The following is a 16,599-nucleotide window of genomic DNA, read 5'->3' on the forward strand; positions in this document are numbered from 1 at the left end:
CGCCGGGAATATCACCTGCATCATGGTCCTACCTAGGACTGGGTTTGATCATTGCTACAGATGGATATTTAGTCTTTTCATTGTAAACTGGCTTCCGCTTTAGGAAAAGAGATCCTTACTTTCATTTCCTTAACTTCAAGGTGGTAATGACTGATGCTTTGGAGCAGTCTCAATAATTGAAATCTGAGGGGAAATGTTACTAGAAATGCATATAATATGCATTATATTTTTGCAAGAGCAAGGCTCAAAAATGAAAACGCTTCTTTGTGTTACTTGATTTCATCTAGAAATTAAAAATGGACCTGGTGCCACCTCTGGGTCAACCTTGAGGGCAGGGTGGGGAGTCTTCTCCCGCCCACGGGTCCAAAGCCACGAGACTCTGCCAGCAGGTGGTGCAGTTCTAGCGCTTTTCCGAACGTGGGCTGAGAGGCCACAAAGCGGAGATTGGTTAGCTCAGGAGCCTCGCCCACCGCCGCGCTCCGCCCCTCGCGCTCCGGGATCACAACACCGTCAGGCCACCGCGCGGCACCGCCCCATATGTCGCGGAATCCCAGGCGCGGATTCCTTTTTGGGTGCTGAGTTCGTGGCGGAGAATTTGCTCGGAATGCTAATCGGGGCCGAAATAAATACATATTCCGCTGAGGAGTGGGATCGGAATTGGGAAAACAGTCTCCAAACGCTCCCATTTGCTAAAACCTCCTCGCCCACGGTCCCCAGCCCAGGAAAAACAAAAACGGGGGAAAGTTAAAACATCAAAACCACACGCTTTCGGAAATATCCTCCCAGGCCAGATTCCAGAAGTTCGGCTGCCCTGGTCTGGGATCCCTACCCTATATCGCACCCCCAGAACCTTAGAACCACGAAAAGCTAAGCTGGTAACCCACAGGCCGCCCCGCCTGGTGCCCGTTGCACAGACAGGCCCAGCGGCCCAGTTCGGCCCCGCCCCTCCAAGGCTGGGCCCTGCCCCCTGCCCCGCCCCCCCTGGGTCGACCTCGCCCCGCCCAGAACGGATCCTGGGCGTCCCTGCAGGGGCACCACCCAGAAGGAGGAGGGGCCAACGACGCCTTCCTCTTTCCTGACGAGCGCTGGCTCCCCGCCGCCGTCACGCGTCCCCGCCCTCCGCCGGCACGGGATCCTGAGCCAGCCCCGCGCGCCGAGCCGAGCCGAGTCAAGTCGAGTCTCGCCGATGTCCGCAGCACCGCACCAAGGCAGCATGACCGCGCGCGGCCCAGCCCTCGGCTTCCTGCTGCTGCTGCTGTGTCCCGCGCAGGTGAGGGGACGCCCACGACCCGGGAGCGCTGTGGGGGGGCGAGGAGGGCCGCGAGGCTAGGGGGAGGGTGGCGGGCGGTGCGGCGGGGAGTGCGTCCCGTTCCCTGAGGGTACGCGGGTCCAGTGGCTCCTGGGGAAGTTGGTCCAGCGATGGAGCCCCCGGCGCCACCCCCCCCCCCCGCCCCGACTCCGGTTTCTTTCCCCGGCCACGCACTTTCCCCTGTGATGGCAACTGGAAGCGGCTTGTTTGACCTGTCTTGATCTCATTTCATCTGTGGCCACCTAATTTCTGGGCTTAGGATGTAGAATCAGAGGGAAGGACGAAAGTAGGTACAGAGAGGGAGGGATGTTATTTATTTAACCTGCCTTAAAAAAAAAAATAGCCCTGACACATACACACGAACTCTATGAATTTGTTCACAATATCCGACCACTCCCATCGGACCAGGTGGGAAGGGAGGTAAAGAAGAAACAAACTGCCAAGCACCAAATTGAAACAGTCCTAAGTAAGTCAGCTTGGTTTTCTCTAGAGTGCAAGTTACTTATTAACTCTTTTATGTCTTCAGAAACTGAGGCCCAGCAGGGGATAATTGAGTTTCCCCTTGTCACAATATTAATTAGCTACGGAATGGGGCCTAACTCCCTGGGTCAGCTTTTCCTTGGTTCAGTATCCTAGGGCATAAATGCCTCACTGCTATTTATTATTATTATTGTTGTTGTTGTTGTTGTTATTACCTAAACGTTAGGTGTACAGCTTCATAATTTAATATCTGTATACACTGCAAAGTGATCCCACAAGCCTAGTTACCATTAATAACCATACAGTTGCCCTTTCACTCATTTTGCCCAACCCTCAACCCCCTTCCCCTCTGATGCCTAGTCTGTTATCTGTATCTATGATTTTGTTTTTGCTTTATTTTGTTAGATTCCACATATCAGTGAAATCACCTGGTATTTGTCTTTCTCCATCTGACTTATTTTGCTTAGCTGTCCAAATGGCAAGATTTCTTTCTTTCTTTTTCTTTCTTTCTTTCTTTCTTTCTTTCTTTCTTTCTTTCTTTCTTTCTTATAGCTGACTAGTATCCCATTGTATAAATACATCACATCTTTATCCATTCATCTGTCAATGGACATTTAGGTTGTTTCCATATCTTGATTATTGTGAATAATGCTGCAGTGAATGTAGGGGGTACACATATCTTTTTGAATTGGTGTTTCCATTTTCTTCTGATAAATATTCCAAAGTGGAATAGCTGGGTCATATGATAGTTCTATTCTTAATTTTTTGAGGAATCACATAGTATTTTCCACAGTGGTTGTACCAATTTACAATCCCACCAACAGTATACAAGGGTTTCTCTTTCTCCACACCCTCACCAACGTTTGTCATTTCTTGTTTCTTTGATAATATCCATTCTAACAGGTACAAGGTGATACCTCATTGTGATTTTGATTTGCTTTTCCCTGTTAGTGATCTTGAGCATCTTTTCACGTGGCTGTTGTATGTCTTGTGTGCCATCTGTATGCCTCTGAGGAAATGTCTGTTCAGATCTTCTGCCCATTGTTTAATTAGGTTGTTTTTTTGGTTGGTGTTGTTAAGTTGTATGAGTTCTTTATAAATTTTGGATATTAACCCTTTATCAGGTATATGGTGTGCAGATATGTTCTCAATTCAGTAGGTTGCCTTTTCATTTTGATGATAATTTCCTTTGCTGTGCAGAAACTTTTCAGTTTGGTATAGTCCCACTTATTTATTTTTCTTTTTGTGTCCCTTGTTTTTGGAGTCAGATCCACAGAGACATCACTAAGACTGATGTCAAGGAGATTACCACCTATGTTTTCTTCCAGAAATTTTATGGTTTCAGGTCTTCCATTCAAGACTTTAATCCATTTTGAGGTAATTTTTGTAAATGGTGTAAGATAGTGGTCCAGTTTCATACTTTTGCATGTGGTTGTCCAGTTTTCCCAATACCAGTTATTGAAGAGACTGTCCTTTCTCTGTTGTATGTTCTTGGCTCATTTGTTGTATATTAATTTTCCATATTTACGTGGGCTTATTTCTGGACTTTGAATTCTATTCCATTGATCTGTGTCTTTGTTTATACCAATACCACATTACTTTGTTTACTATAGCTTTGTGACATAGTTTGAAATGAGGGAGTGTGGTATCTCCAGCCTTGTTCTTCTTTTTTAAGATTGTTTTGGCTTTTGAGTATATTTTGTAATTCCATATAAATCTTAATATTATTTGTTCCTGTTCTGTAAAGTGAACCATTGGAATTTTGATGGGTATTTCACTGAATGTGTGTGTAGATTGCTTTAGGTGGTATGGACATTTTAACAATATTCTTTTAATTCATGAGCACAGATTATCTTTCCATTTCTTTGTGTGTTCTTCAGTTTGTTTTATCAGTGTTTAATAGTTTTCACCTCCTTGGTTAAATTTATTCTTAGGTATTTTATTCTTTTTAACGTAATTGTAAATGGAATTCTTAGTTTCTCTTTATGAATTTTCATTGTTAGTGTATAGAGATGCCACAGATTTCTATACATTGATTTTTGTATCCTGTGATTTTACTGAATTCATGTATCATCTGCAAATAGTAACAGATTTTACTTTTTCCTTTCTGATTTGGATGCCTTTTATTTCTTTGGCCCAATTGCCATGGCTAGGACTTCCAATATTATGTTTAACAAAAGTGGTGAGAATAGGCATCCTGTTCTTAGATGAAGAGCTGTCAACTTCACCATTGAGTATGGTATTAGCTATAGGATTGCCATGATGGCCTTTGTTATGTTGAGGTATGTTCCTTCTATATCCACTTTGTTGAGAGTGGTTATATTCATCATAAATGGATGTTGAATTTTGTCAAATGTTTTTTCTGCATTTATTGAGATGATCATATAATTTTTTGTGTCATCTTGTTGATATGATGTATCATATTAATTGATCTACAGATGTTGAACTATCCTTGAATCTGTGGAATAAATCCCACTTGATCATCATGTATGATCCTTTTCAATCATTTAGATTTTGTGTGCTAATATTTTGTTGCGGATTTTTGCATCTGTGTTCATCAAGAATATTGGCCTGTAATTTTTTTTTTTTTAATAGTGCCCTGGTCTGGTTTTGGTATAAGGGTAATGCTGGCATCATAAAATGTGTTTGAAGGCTTTTCCTCCAAGACTTTGAGTGTAGGTATTAAATTAATGTTTGGTGGAATTTGGTAGGGAAGCCATCTGGTCCTGAACTTTGTTGGGAAGTTTTTAATTACTGTTTCAATCTCCTTGCTAGTAATCAGTCTCTTCAGATCTCCTATTTCTTCATAATTCAGTGTTGAAAGATTGTATGTTTCTAAGAATTTCTCCATTTCTCCTAGGTTGTCTAGTTTGTTGGCTTATAATTGTTCACAGTAGTCTCTTATGGTCCTTTGTATTTCTGTGGTATTGCTTGTAACTTCTCTTCCATTTCTTAATTTTGAGCCCTCTTTTTTTTCCTAGTCACAGACTGAAAGTGAAGGGATGGAAAAAAATATTCTGTACAAGTGGAAATGGAAAGAATACTGAAGTAGCTATATTCATATCAGACAAAATAGACTTTAAAACACAGACTGGGCGCCAGGGTGGCTTAGTCGGTTAAGTGTCTGGCTTCTCCTCAGGTCATGATCTCACGGTTTGTGGGTTTGAGCCCTGCATCGGGCTCCGTGCTGACATCTCAGAGCCTGGAGCCTACTTGCGATTCTGTGTCTGTCTGTCTCTCTCTCTCTCTCTCTCTCTCTCTCTCTCTCTCTCTCTCCTTCCCTGACTTGTGCTCTATCAAAAGTAAATAAAAATTAAAAAAAAAACAAATCCACAGACTAATAAAAGACAATGAAGGGCATTCATTACATAATGATAAAGGGGTCAATCCAGCAAGAAGATATAACATTTATAAACATATATGCATCCAACATTAAAGCACCAAAATATGTAGCACAAATATTAACAGACCTAAAGGGAGAAATTGAAAGATACAATAATAGTAGGAGATTTTAACATCCTACTTTCATCAACAGATAGACAAAAAATCAGTAAACATCAGCTTTAAATGACACATTAGACCAGATGGACTTAATGGATATGGACAGAACACTCCATCTAAAAGCAGAACACTCAATCTAAAAGAACACATTCTTCTCGGGTGTGCATGGAACATTCTGTAGGATTGCATGTTGGGTCACAAACAAATCTCAATAAATTCAGTAAGGTTGAAATCATATCAGGCATCTTTTCCAACCATGGTAGTATGAAACTAGAAATTAATTACATGTATAAAACGGGGTCGGGGGTGCCTGGGTATCAGTCAGTTAAGCATCTGACTTCAGCTCAGGTCATATTCTCTCGGTTCATGAGCTCAAGCTCCACATTGGGCTCTCTGTTGTCAGTGCAGGGCCCACTTAGGATCCTCTGTCTCCCTCTCTCTCTGCCCTTCCCCCACCCCTCAAAAATTTTAAACTAGAAAAGCATCTCTTTTAAAAAAAAAGAAGAAAACAGGAAAACCCACAAAAGCGAGCATATTAAACAACATGCTACTGACCAACCAATGGGTCACTGAAGAAAATCAAAGGAGAAATTAAAAAATACTTAGAGAAAAATTAAAACAGAAATATGACATACCAAAAACTATGGGATGCAGCAAAAGCAGTTCTTAGAGTGAAGTTAATAGTGATACAGGCCTACTTCAAGAAAGAAGGAAAATCTCAAACAGTGTAATGTAACTTTACACCTAAGAAACCTAGAAAAAGAGCAAACAAAGCCCCCAAATTAGTAGAAGGAAGGGAATAATAAAGATCAGAGCAGAAATAAATGAATTAGAAACTAAAAAGATGAAAAATGATCAATGAAATTAAAAGCTGGTTCTTTGAACAGAAAAAATTGACAAACTCTTAGCTACATTCACTGCTATTTCTGTGTCTGCAGTTTTCTTTTATTCATTCATTCATTCATTTATTTTTAAATGTTTATTTTTGAGAGAGAGTGAGTGTGTGTGTGTGAGAGGGGCAGAAAGAGGGAGACACAGAATCCGAAACAGGCTCCAGGTTCCACGCTGTCAGCACAGCGCCCAGTGCCAGGCCCAAACCCATGAACCGCGAGATCATGACCTGAGCTGAAGTTGGACGCCCAAGTGACTGAGCCACCCAGGCACCCCTGCTGTTTTCTCTTTTAAAACTAGGGGTTGGCCAAAGGCAAGGGAATTAAAAGCAAAAGTGAATTACTGGGACCTTATGAAGATAAAAAGCTTCTGCACAGCAAAGGAAACAACCAACAAAACTAAAAGACAACCAACGGAATGGGAAAAGATATTTGCAAATGACATATCGGACAAAGGGCTAGTATCTAAAATCTATAAAGAGCTCACCAAACTCCACACCCGAAAAACAAATAACCCAGTGAAGAAATGGGCAGAAAACATGAATAGACACTTCTCTAAAGAAGACATCCAGATGGCCAACAGGCACATGAAAAGATGTTCAGCGTCGCTCCTTATCAGGGAAATACAAATCAAAACCACACTCAGGTATCACCTCACGCCAGTCAGAGTGGCCAAAATGAACAAATCAGGAGACTATAGATGCTGGAGAGGATGTGGAGAAACGGGAACCCTCTTGCACTGTTGGTGGGAATGCAAATTGGTGCAGCCGCTCTGGAAAACAGTGTGGAGGTTCCTCAGAAAATTAAAAATAGACCTACCCTATGACCCAGCAATAGCACTGCTAGGAATCTACCCAAGGGATACAGGAGTACTGATGCATAGGGGCACTTGTACCCCAATGTTCATAGCAGCACTCTCAACAATAGCCAAATTATGGAAAGAGCCTAAATGTCCATCAACTGATGAATGGATAAAGAAATTGTGGTTTATATACACAATGGAATACTACGTGGCAATGAGAAAAAATGAAATATGGCCTTTTGTAGCAACGTGGATGGAACTGGAGAGTGTGATGCTAAGTGAAATAAGCCATACAGAGAAAGACAGATACCATATGGTTTCACTCTTATGTGGATCCTGAGAAACTCAACAGGAACCCATGGGGGAGGGGAAGGGAGAAAAAAAAAAAAGACGTTAGAGTGGGAGAGAGCCAAAGCATAAGAGACTGTTAAAAACTGAGAACAAACTGAGGGTTGATGGGGGGTGGGAGGGAGGGGCGGGTGGGTGATGGGTATTGAGGAGGGCACCTTTTGGGATGAGCACTGGGTGTTGTATGGAAACCAATTTGTCAATAAACTTCATAAAAAAAAAAATAAAAAAAAAAAAATAAATAAAATGCGGCCAAATAAAAAAAAAAAAAAAAAAATAAATAAAACTAGGGGTTGAGGCTCCTGGGTGGCTGAGTTGGTTATGCCCAACTTTGGCTCAGGTCATGACCTCGTGGTTCACAAGTTCAAGCCTCAAGTTGGATTCTCTGCTGTCAGCATGGAGCCCCACTTCAGATTCTCTGTCTCAAAAAGTAAACAAATTAAAAAAAAAAAAAAGAAAAAACAGTGGTTGAAGGGAGGTGGGTGAAAGTCTAAGGATATAGCATAGTGCTGATTAAACCAGATGAGGATGCAAGAGTGAAGGTCTGGGAATTTGGTGACCTTGTGCCCCCCTCATGGACATGTCAGTAATGAGGAGGTATTAAATCAGAAGGGAAAGCAAATTAGGGAGCTTCCCTGGACTAGGAGACCTCTCAAATTTCTGGGTGGTTCTTGGAAGCAGGTAGGTTTTGCTGACGTGGTGAGGGCCCAAGAACCAGGAGAAGAGCTGTGGCTCCCTCCCCTATGTATGTAGAGGGGCTCCCCAGCAGTGTGGGCTTGTGGAATAGCACACATTTGGTATTTGGTGCCTGGTTGGGAAGGGGGGCAGAAGACAGCAGGTAAGTGGTTTGGAATGGGGTCAGTGGGTAGACCACTCACTAGCTCTTGCTTTGGACACATTGCTCTGTCAAACCTTAGTTCCTTTTCAAGACAGACAATACCTTGTAGGATTATTGAAGTTGTTGAGTAATATGGCATATGGAGAGACGTTATGACTGTGGTAAAAACTCAAGGAACAGTAACACTTCTGTGCCTTTAAGAAAATACAGCTGTTCAGTTTCCCTGGAGTTTTAGGTCAGGATCTAGTAGACAGGCTTCACACTGGTAAGTAGCTTTAACTTAACTCTGAAATCCTTTTACCTCAAGGTAGTATCCAAGGCTGATGGCCAATGAGTGCGTCTCCTCATAGGACTTTCGGGTAGGCCAGAGGTTCATCATGAGTCTCTTGCAAAATGCCTGGATAGGTCTGTAAATCTTAACTGGAAAGATTCCTTTGTTATTTTACAAATTAACTCCCTCACAGGCTTTCAGCACACCTGAACAGGCTGGGGAAGAAGGAGAGGGGTCTGCTTTGAGAATTCTTACCAGTGATAGCATCTTGTCTGGGTTCAGTCTGAGCACTCAGGAAGTTCTTTCGCAGAATTAACAGACTAACTGTCCTTTGGGGGGATTTTTGCTTTTCTTAATTTTTAATTTTTACAGATGATGAAATAACATTACTAGATTGCGTGGCTTTTAAGCCTTGTAGTCACCCAAATAATGTGTGCAGTTTTGAGAAATCACATATATATCTCCTGATTGTAATTTTTATAAGCTTTTTTTTGAGGAACTTAGAGCATAGTGAGGTCTAAGTAGGAATTAAGCCATTAAAATGGCTTTTCCTGAATAGATCAGGAATGGTTTAATCTTTCCACCTGGAGAGCATTGAAGAAAACCCACATTCACCCCAATTTCAGATGGTTAATCCTTCCCAGTCTCTCCTACTCCTTGATTGATACTGTGCTCAGATATCTTATTAACATAAGTAATCAAGGGAAAATGAGGTTTTTATTTTAGCGAGTGGGCAGAAAGAAAACGGCTTGCTGAATAGGTCTTTGTATTGCCTCAGTGTTTGTCATATTACCCAGAACAAAGAATCCCTCTGGTCTGAAGACAGTATGATCTCTCTTTCCTGGGTGATCCTTCCCCACCCTCCACTCCTCCCAAAAGGGAGGCTTTTCAGAGTGTTTTAAGGATGAGATATTACCTACTGCGGAAGCTGGTGTTAAACCATCTCTAATCTGATCGTGGGCGCCCTTTCTGCCCTGTCACCCACAGCTCTGTGAAGGGCATCAGCTCTCTGGCCAAAAAAACCCGACTTAACGACTTGCTATCAAAACCCTGCCCATCTTCCAAGGCCCAGTTCAAATGCTACGTCATCCGGGACATTTGTTATCCTGTTCCCCCAACTAGAATGCCTACCTTCTGAAGCTGTAAATCTGTGTTTATACTGCAGCAGCAGCTTTTATCTATCTGTGGGTCTTGACTCTTGCTCTCACCAAGAGTGATCCTGGGCAAGCCAGTGATCCCCTGGCACCTCAGTCTCTTCCTCTGTAAAGTCGGGTTAACAACTATGCCTGTTTCTCACGGTGCTTATGGAAAGAGAGAGAAATATTGTTTGAATTGAAGTACTAGATTACAGGCTCCTTGTGGGCAAGAACTGTATTTTACCAATTCCACTATGGCCAAGACTCTCTTTTTGGAGTCATCAGATCATTGGGCCTTTGTGGGTTTAGGTGTGGGGATAAAATGGGGGAAGGATTCAGAGGCATTGCTTTCTGGATGATAATCAATAATCAGCTGTGGCCCAACAAGTTTTTTGCCTGGACTATGCCTCTTATTTTCAGTTTTTGGAATATTTGCTTTGGCAGGAAAACTTTGGGGAAAAAACCAAACCTGTCTCTATGCAAGCGTGCTGTGGGGGGATTTAAGAAGGAAGCTTTAAAATTTGTTCTTTATCTTATTACTGTCCCTTGGGCCACAGAGGAACTCCAGTTCTTGTCATCCACTAGTTTCATAAATATAAAGTGGTTACTGTGGGTAGTGTAGATACAAAAGTAGATCAAAGGAGTTACAGAAAGCAGTCTAAACTGTAAAGTGCTGTGTAAATGTTAGTAGTTTCTTTCTCTATCTTGTTCGTAGTTGAAGGGAAGAAGGATGAATACATAAAAATGTACAATACAATGAAAAATGTGCTCTAACAAAGGTAAGGACAGAATATTACGGGAGTCCATTTTTGAACTGACCTTTGGAGGGCGAATTAATTCTTACCAGGTGGGCAAGAAGAAAACGAGAAAGTAGGGGAGAGTTACCTAGTTGTTACTGAAAACCAGACAACTGTATATTTGAAAAGGGTGAATTTTATGGTAAGTTATCTCAATGTTTTTAGAAATGATGTTCTAGATTACAAGAATCTAAAGAAAAAAGAGTTACCTAATTTTTGCATAGTATTCCATTGCTAGGACACATCTGGTCTCAACACCACAGAACCCCTTTAAGATAGATGGGATTCTGTGTTCCCTGTTTTACAGGAAATTAAGGATATTAAGGCCTAAGTTTGTGCCAAGGTCACGTAGCTGATAAATGGCAGACTAGGGGTTGAGCCACGGTCTTCTGACTTCTGTGCTCTAATTTATTCAGCTTCAAAATATTGGTACCAGATTACTTATATTTAGCAAGCTAAATTGATCAGCAGATGTTCAGCAGATGTTCCAGATGGCCAACAGGGCGTTTCATTCAAGGCTTGCTCCTAGTGCCAGTCTGGCTTCTCCAGAATCCAATGGACACATCAGGGATGGGGTTAGCCTGGTGGCCTGGCCCTTTGTTCATTTGCCACACTGTATACATATTCCATAGGAAAAGACCTGTGCACAGTATACATTCCCATCTGCTGTTTTGTTTTAGTCTTGTGGCTTTTGGATTATTTTTCAAATTTGTGAGTGCTAAGGCTCAGAAATGTCTGATGCCAACTAGTAGTGTGACCTTGGGCAAGTCACTTAAACTTCAAGCTAGTGGGGTTATTTGTAGAGTGAAGACTTGCTGAGCCTATCTAAAAATGTATGAAGTAAACACCCATTTATAGGCACACCTAGTGGTCACACAAATTATCCGTTGTTATGTGGATATGTTTACCACATTAGCTATAAAAGAGAGTTCCAGAGATTTCCATCATTAGAAGTCACACCAGAGCAGCCTCCGCCCCAAATATCCTGCCATATTTTTTGGTCTGCCTACCAGACTCCAAGGAAAGAGCAGGCAGCTTAATCTCTGGATAGGATTCTCTGTGTCTCTCCATCCTATCCTGTGTTGTCCTGACTGGCCAGGCCAGCCCCCTTGCTCCCTGCAGAGGCCTCTCCCTACCCCCTAACCAACCCTCCCTTGCTGGAGCTTGACCTGGTGTGTCTCCGGGTTCTGCCATGAACTTTACCCATCCAAGACAGTGGCAGAGGTGAGAGGACCTGGCCCTCCACTCCATGTGCCATGGGGTGGCCGAGAGCAGGCCCAGAGCTGAGGGTGGTCAGTGGTGGTAACATGACTTGATAGCAGCCTGGAGATGTACTTAGAAAGTTGTAAATGGTCATCATTATTTCCACAAGTGAACACATTTAGGTAGAAAGAGGGTAGTGGCTGGGACAGCCCATCATTGGTGCACAGTGAAAATCTGAGGACACATCTATACAAACTGAGCTGGAGTTTGAGCAGTGCAGCAGCTAGGGGGTGAGGATAGCAGATAGGATGGAGAATGCTTAACCTGGCCTTCAAAATCTTCTTTCTCACTGTTGGTTTTGTTACTTAGGAGCCATGTGACCTTAGAGAATCTTCTGTGAGCCTTGGTTTCCGTACCTACAAAATGCTGCAATACTACTCCAGAGGTTATCTGAGAAATACATGCGGCAATGAGGGAAGGGATCACTGAACTTCGTGCCTGGCATGTGGTTGATGTTCACTAAGCATTTTGTTATGAGTTAGTTAATACTTGAGATTTATTAAAGGCCTCCTGGAGCGTAGGATTCTGTTGCTGATGCTCAGAGCTTCTCCATCTGATAAGATGTGCTTTTATAGAGTTCCCCATTAGAGTCTGTTTTGCAGTTGGTGTAGTTGTCGACATATAGCAGAAGGGTTTTGTTTTTTTTGGGGGGGGGGGGTTTGTTTTTTGTTTTTTTTTTTTTTTGCTGAACTACTATTGTTGAAAGAAACTTCCCAGGGCACCTGGGTGGCTTCAGTCTGTTAAGCCTCCGAGTCTTGATTTCGGCTCAGGTCATGATCGCATGAACTGTGAGATCGACCTCTGTGCTGACAACACAGAGCCTGCTTGGGATTCTCTCTTTCCCCTTCTCCCTCTGCCCCTCCCCTGTTGCACTTTTTCTCTCTCAAAATAAATAAACTTTAAAAAAAAGAGAGAAAGAAAGAAGCTTCTATCCACTCATCTAGCCAATAATTAAACCCTAGAGCATGTTGCGAAACAGCCATGTGACCTAACCTTTAAAAGTAGAGATGCTCTAGCCTTGTAACTACTAAATTCTCGTTTAAAGCCAAAATAACCAGTAGTTCTTGTTTCTGAACTTCTTACATAATCCATTTGAACTCCTTCAACTCATCAAGAGATTTGATGGTTTCTGGGTTGATGGACATTGGATAAGGTACTATAGAGACTTTGAAAGGAAATAAAACACCTGGGCTTCTGCCCTTTACACTTTTATGGTCTTACTAGGGAGTTGAGACAGTAACCAGAAACTACTCATGGAACCTCTCTCTACATACGTAAATTTGCAGTTCTCATTCATTCTACTACATCGGGCAGGAGCCCACAAATCACACAGCCTGGCCATAGGCTATTGTTACGAATAAAGTTTTCTTCATCACCCCTACACCCATCATGTACCTGTTGTCTGTGGTTGCTTTTGAGCTACAACAGGGTAGTTGAGTATTTTCTACAGAGACCTTATGGCCCACAAGCCTACAGTACTTAATATTTGGCCCTCTGTGGAAAAGTTTATCAGCCTCCATCCCAGGGCATCCATGTAGGAGCTTGTGGAATGTAAGTGAGGAGCAGATATCACTCACCGGAGCCCTGGGCTCAGAATACCTGCTGACTTGAGTGGTGAGGATGATGCCTCTGAACACTAGCCAGGTGCTGCCTGGAGCTGACCTACCTCTGTCCCCAGAGAGCTCACCTGACCGGGAGAGCACGGTGCTGGAACCAGGTGAGAGGAGTCAGAGTGAAACTTGATGGAGGTGACAAGTCTTGGGAGAGGCTTTTAAGAGTCGGGGGACATTCCAAGATGGGTAGGGCTGAAACCTGTGAAGAAGCACTGGAGTCTGGCCTTGGGGACCTGGATGAACTCAGAGAAGGGCTGTTTAAGCTGAGCCAAAAGCCAGCCTGTGCAGGGTCATCCAGATGTATTTGTGAAAAAGCTGTTTAGAAGTTACCACACCTTCTTAATGATAGAGAACAGACAGGGTTGATGGAGGGAAGTGGGTGGGGGATGGGCCAGATGGGTGATGGGTATTAAGGAGGGCACTCATGATGAGCACTAGGTGTTGCATGTAAGTGATGAATCACTGAATTCTCCTGAAACCAATATTGCATTGTATGTTGACTAACTAGAATTTAAATTAAAAAAAATTTTTTTAAGTTACCACACTTGTATGTTTTTGTGTGTATATGTCTCTACAGGTTTGCCTGTCAGGAGGAATTAAAAGCCTAATAGATTAGCAGCAGTTAAATCTGAGAAAGGGGGTGGAGGGATAGAGAAGTGGGAGTGGGACTTCCAGTGTTATTGCACATACATCTGTGATGTGTGGGTTTGCATGTTTGTGATGAGTGGGTATGGAGTCTAATTAAAGAAAGTTAAGGCTCAGTTGGTTAAGCGTCTCACTCTTGATCTCAGCTCAGGTCTTGATCTCAGGGTCATGAGTTCACACCCCATGTTGGGCTCCATGCTGCGTGTGGAGCCTACTTAAAAAATAAAGTCTATAGTCATTTATTTTTAACATTTTAGGAATGGGTACAAGTTAAAAATGCTTCAGTAAGATCGTTCTTGTGGTTATAAATAGCTCCGTATGACTGGTCGATGACCACGAGACCAACTGGGAAGAATTGTTATCCTTTAGACTCGGGTCTCCAGGACTTGAGTGGAGCTTTAACAAGACGTGTTGTGTGGCACTCAGACCCATAGTTTTTTACTGTTTGAACGGATGGGCATGCTTCTTTGTTAAGTCCGAGTGTGATAACTGACAGAGTGCTCTGTGCAGTCTTTGCTCCTGGACTTTTCCAGGAAGGACATCTGAACTCATGTTTTGTGGTAAAACACATAATATAAAACTGACAGTGTACAGTTTTTAAGTGTACAATTCAGTGACATTAAAGACATTTTTGTGCAGCCACCATCCATCTCCAGCACCGAGCTCATGTTTGATCAGGTGCACTTTGGGCTCTGGCAGACCTCAGACGTTGGTAGGTTTTATTTCAGCGTTGCTTCCTTCCCCAAGTGGATGTTACTGATACGAAGTCGGCATTCTTGTATCACGGTAAAGGCAGCTTTCAGCCACACCTTACCTTGGGAAAGCGTGTGCCCTGTGTGTGAGCTGTTGGTCGCACGGCCCACCCCTGGTCTCGGTGTCGGCATGTGCCGCCATGACATTCCAGAGATCCTGAGGTGTATCCGTCGTCTTTGTTGATAGAGTCCTGACTGCCCGCCCTGCTGTGGTGGTTCGGAGACTGGAAATCCAGGCGTTTGGAAGCCAGTGAGCTTCTTGGTGGGATACAGGGATGAGCATGGCCCGGCCAGTGGTCCACTGAGGAGTGACCCTCCGGGTAGCGTGGGTAGGAGTTCCAGCTTCCGAACCAGCCAGGCCTTGGGTGGGGCCTCAGATGAGTCACTCCACCTGTGTAACCCTCAGTTTCCTTATCTGTAGAATGGTATTGTTCTAGTACCGACCTCATAGATCGGAGAATTAAGGAAAATAACAGGGGCACTCTTAGGAAGTCCCTGCATGCTGGGCCAGGCGGTGGCAGTGATGGTGGCAGCGGTGCTGGCAGCCCTCCCAGAAGCAGCTGGAATGATGGAGCTCAGGGAGGGAGGGGCTGTGCTTGGCTTGGTCGCGATAAACCCATGGGGGAGGTGGTGGTTGGAGAGTGGCCCTGGCAGGTAGCAGGGGTGCAGGGGTCCGCAAGTCTCTCTGAGTGTGGGACAGAAGATGAGGAATGGGAGGGAGACGAGCGTGCACCCCGGAGCCAGGTGAGGCGTCTGGAGCTTGTCTCAGGCGGTGGGAAGATGGCTTGTAGGCTTCTGAGCATCAGAGAGCTTTGGAGCCTCGGCTCAGGAAGAGCCCACCTGGCAGCTGTGCCTAGGGGACGTGCTGAGGTCTGCAGAGGAGGCGGCAAGGCAGTCTGCATGGGAAGGAAGGGGTGCCAGAAACTGCACCTCACTGGGAACTTCCCCGGGAGGTACCTGGGGCTTTGAAACCCCATGAAGAGAGATTGGTGGAGGAGGAAAGATTGGTGTCCTTTGGAGCACCTGGGGCACCTGGGATCGTCAGGCGGGTAACTGGAAGGGCAGCTGGAGAGAAATTGGGGTTATTTGACCAAGAGGGAGAATGATACCGGAGGAGCGTTTATTGGCAGGAGCAGGTGAAGTGATGCACAGAGAGATGAGGTTGAGAATGTGGAAGAGAGGGGTCGGGCGGTGGAGGTCCCCCGGGAGGCTGAGGAGCGCAGCACCAGCGGCACCAGCTGGGCCGGCGGCTCTCGCTTTCAGCTGTAGGTGAGGCGAGAGGGAGCTGAGGTGGAAAAGAGGGCTCCCCCACCAGCTCAGCTGTGTGAGTGATTGCACACCTGACCGTGCCTTGCACAGGGTGGGATCGGGAGAGGGTGTGGTGCTAGAGTGAGGACCTTAATTATGCAGGCAATTATATTTTACTGAGAGTCTGTTTCTGGAACTAGAATGTTCCAGTTTGAATCCTAACTCTGCCACTCTTGGGCAAATTAGCCTCTCTGTGCCTCTGTTTTCTCAACTGTAAAATGGGTATAACTGCACTTCCCTCATCAACTTGTGAGGATGAATTGGGTTAAAAAATGAAGAACAGTTGAAACCGTGCCTGCCACACAAGTAAATGGCTTGCGAGTGCCTTTGGGCCCCACTGGCCTGGGCTGCCTCCAGAGGCAGGATGACTTTGGGAAGCAAATCTGTTAGCATTGAGTCAAACAGAATTTTCCTGGGCCCAAAGAAATCTAGGTGTTTTATTTCAGGTGTTTTACTTCAGGTCCTCTTTGCTGAGGTCCCAAAGAGTTGGAAGACAATAATGATCCCTTGCATTTGATTGTATAGCTTTACAGTTCACTAAGTACTTCCACATATATTCCCTTATCCGATCTTCGCACCAAACCTGTGAGATGGGCAGGGGTTATGAGCTGCTGTTCACAGGGAGCAGAACTGCTCAACACGGTTT

General features: G+C 44.1%; 1 protein-coding gene across 2 annotated transcripts in view; it reads left to right on the top strand.

Annotated features, from left to right (window-relative positions):
• The first annotated feature begins 1,112 nt into the window (after positions 1 to 1,112).
• Positions 1,113 to 16,599, top strand: part of NPC1 (NPC intracellular cholesterol transporter 1) — a 55,548-nt gene continuing 40,061 nt past the window's right edge. For both annotated transcript variants that reach the window (XM_047086908.1, XM_047086909.1), the window contains exon 1: positions 1,113 to 1,270. In XM_047086908.1, the coding sequence (XP_046942864.1) occupies positions 1,187 to 1,270 (84 nt within the window). In that variant the 5' untranslated portion in view covers positions 1,113 to 1,186. The remainder of the gene's footprint in view (positions 1,271 to 16,599) is intronic.

This window comes from Lynx rufus, unplaced genomic scaffold (genome assembly GCF_022079265.1).
Source record: "Lynx rufus isolate CCGP_SWC_20201006 ecotype Redwood Valley unplaced genomic scaffold, mLynRuf1.p SCAF_22, whole genome shotgun sequence".
NCBI classification, from domain to species: domain Eukaryota; kingdom Metazoa; phylum Chordata; class Mammalia; order Carnivora; family Felidae; genus Lynx; species Lynx rufus.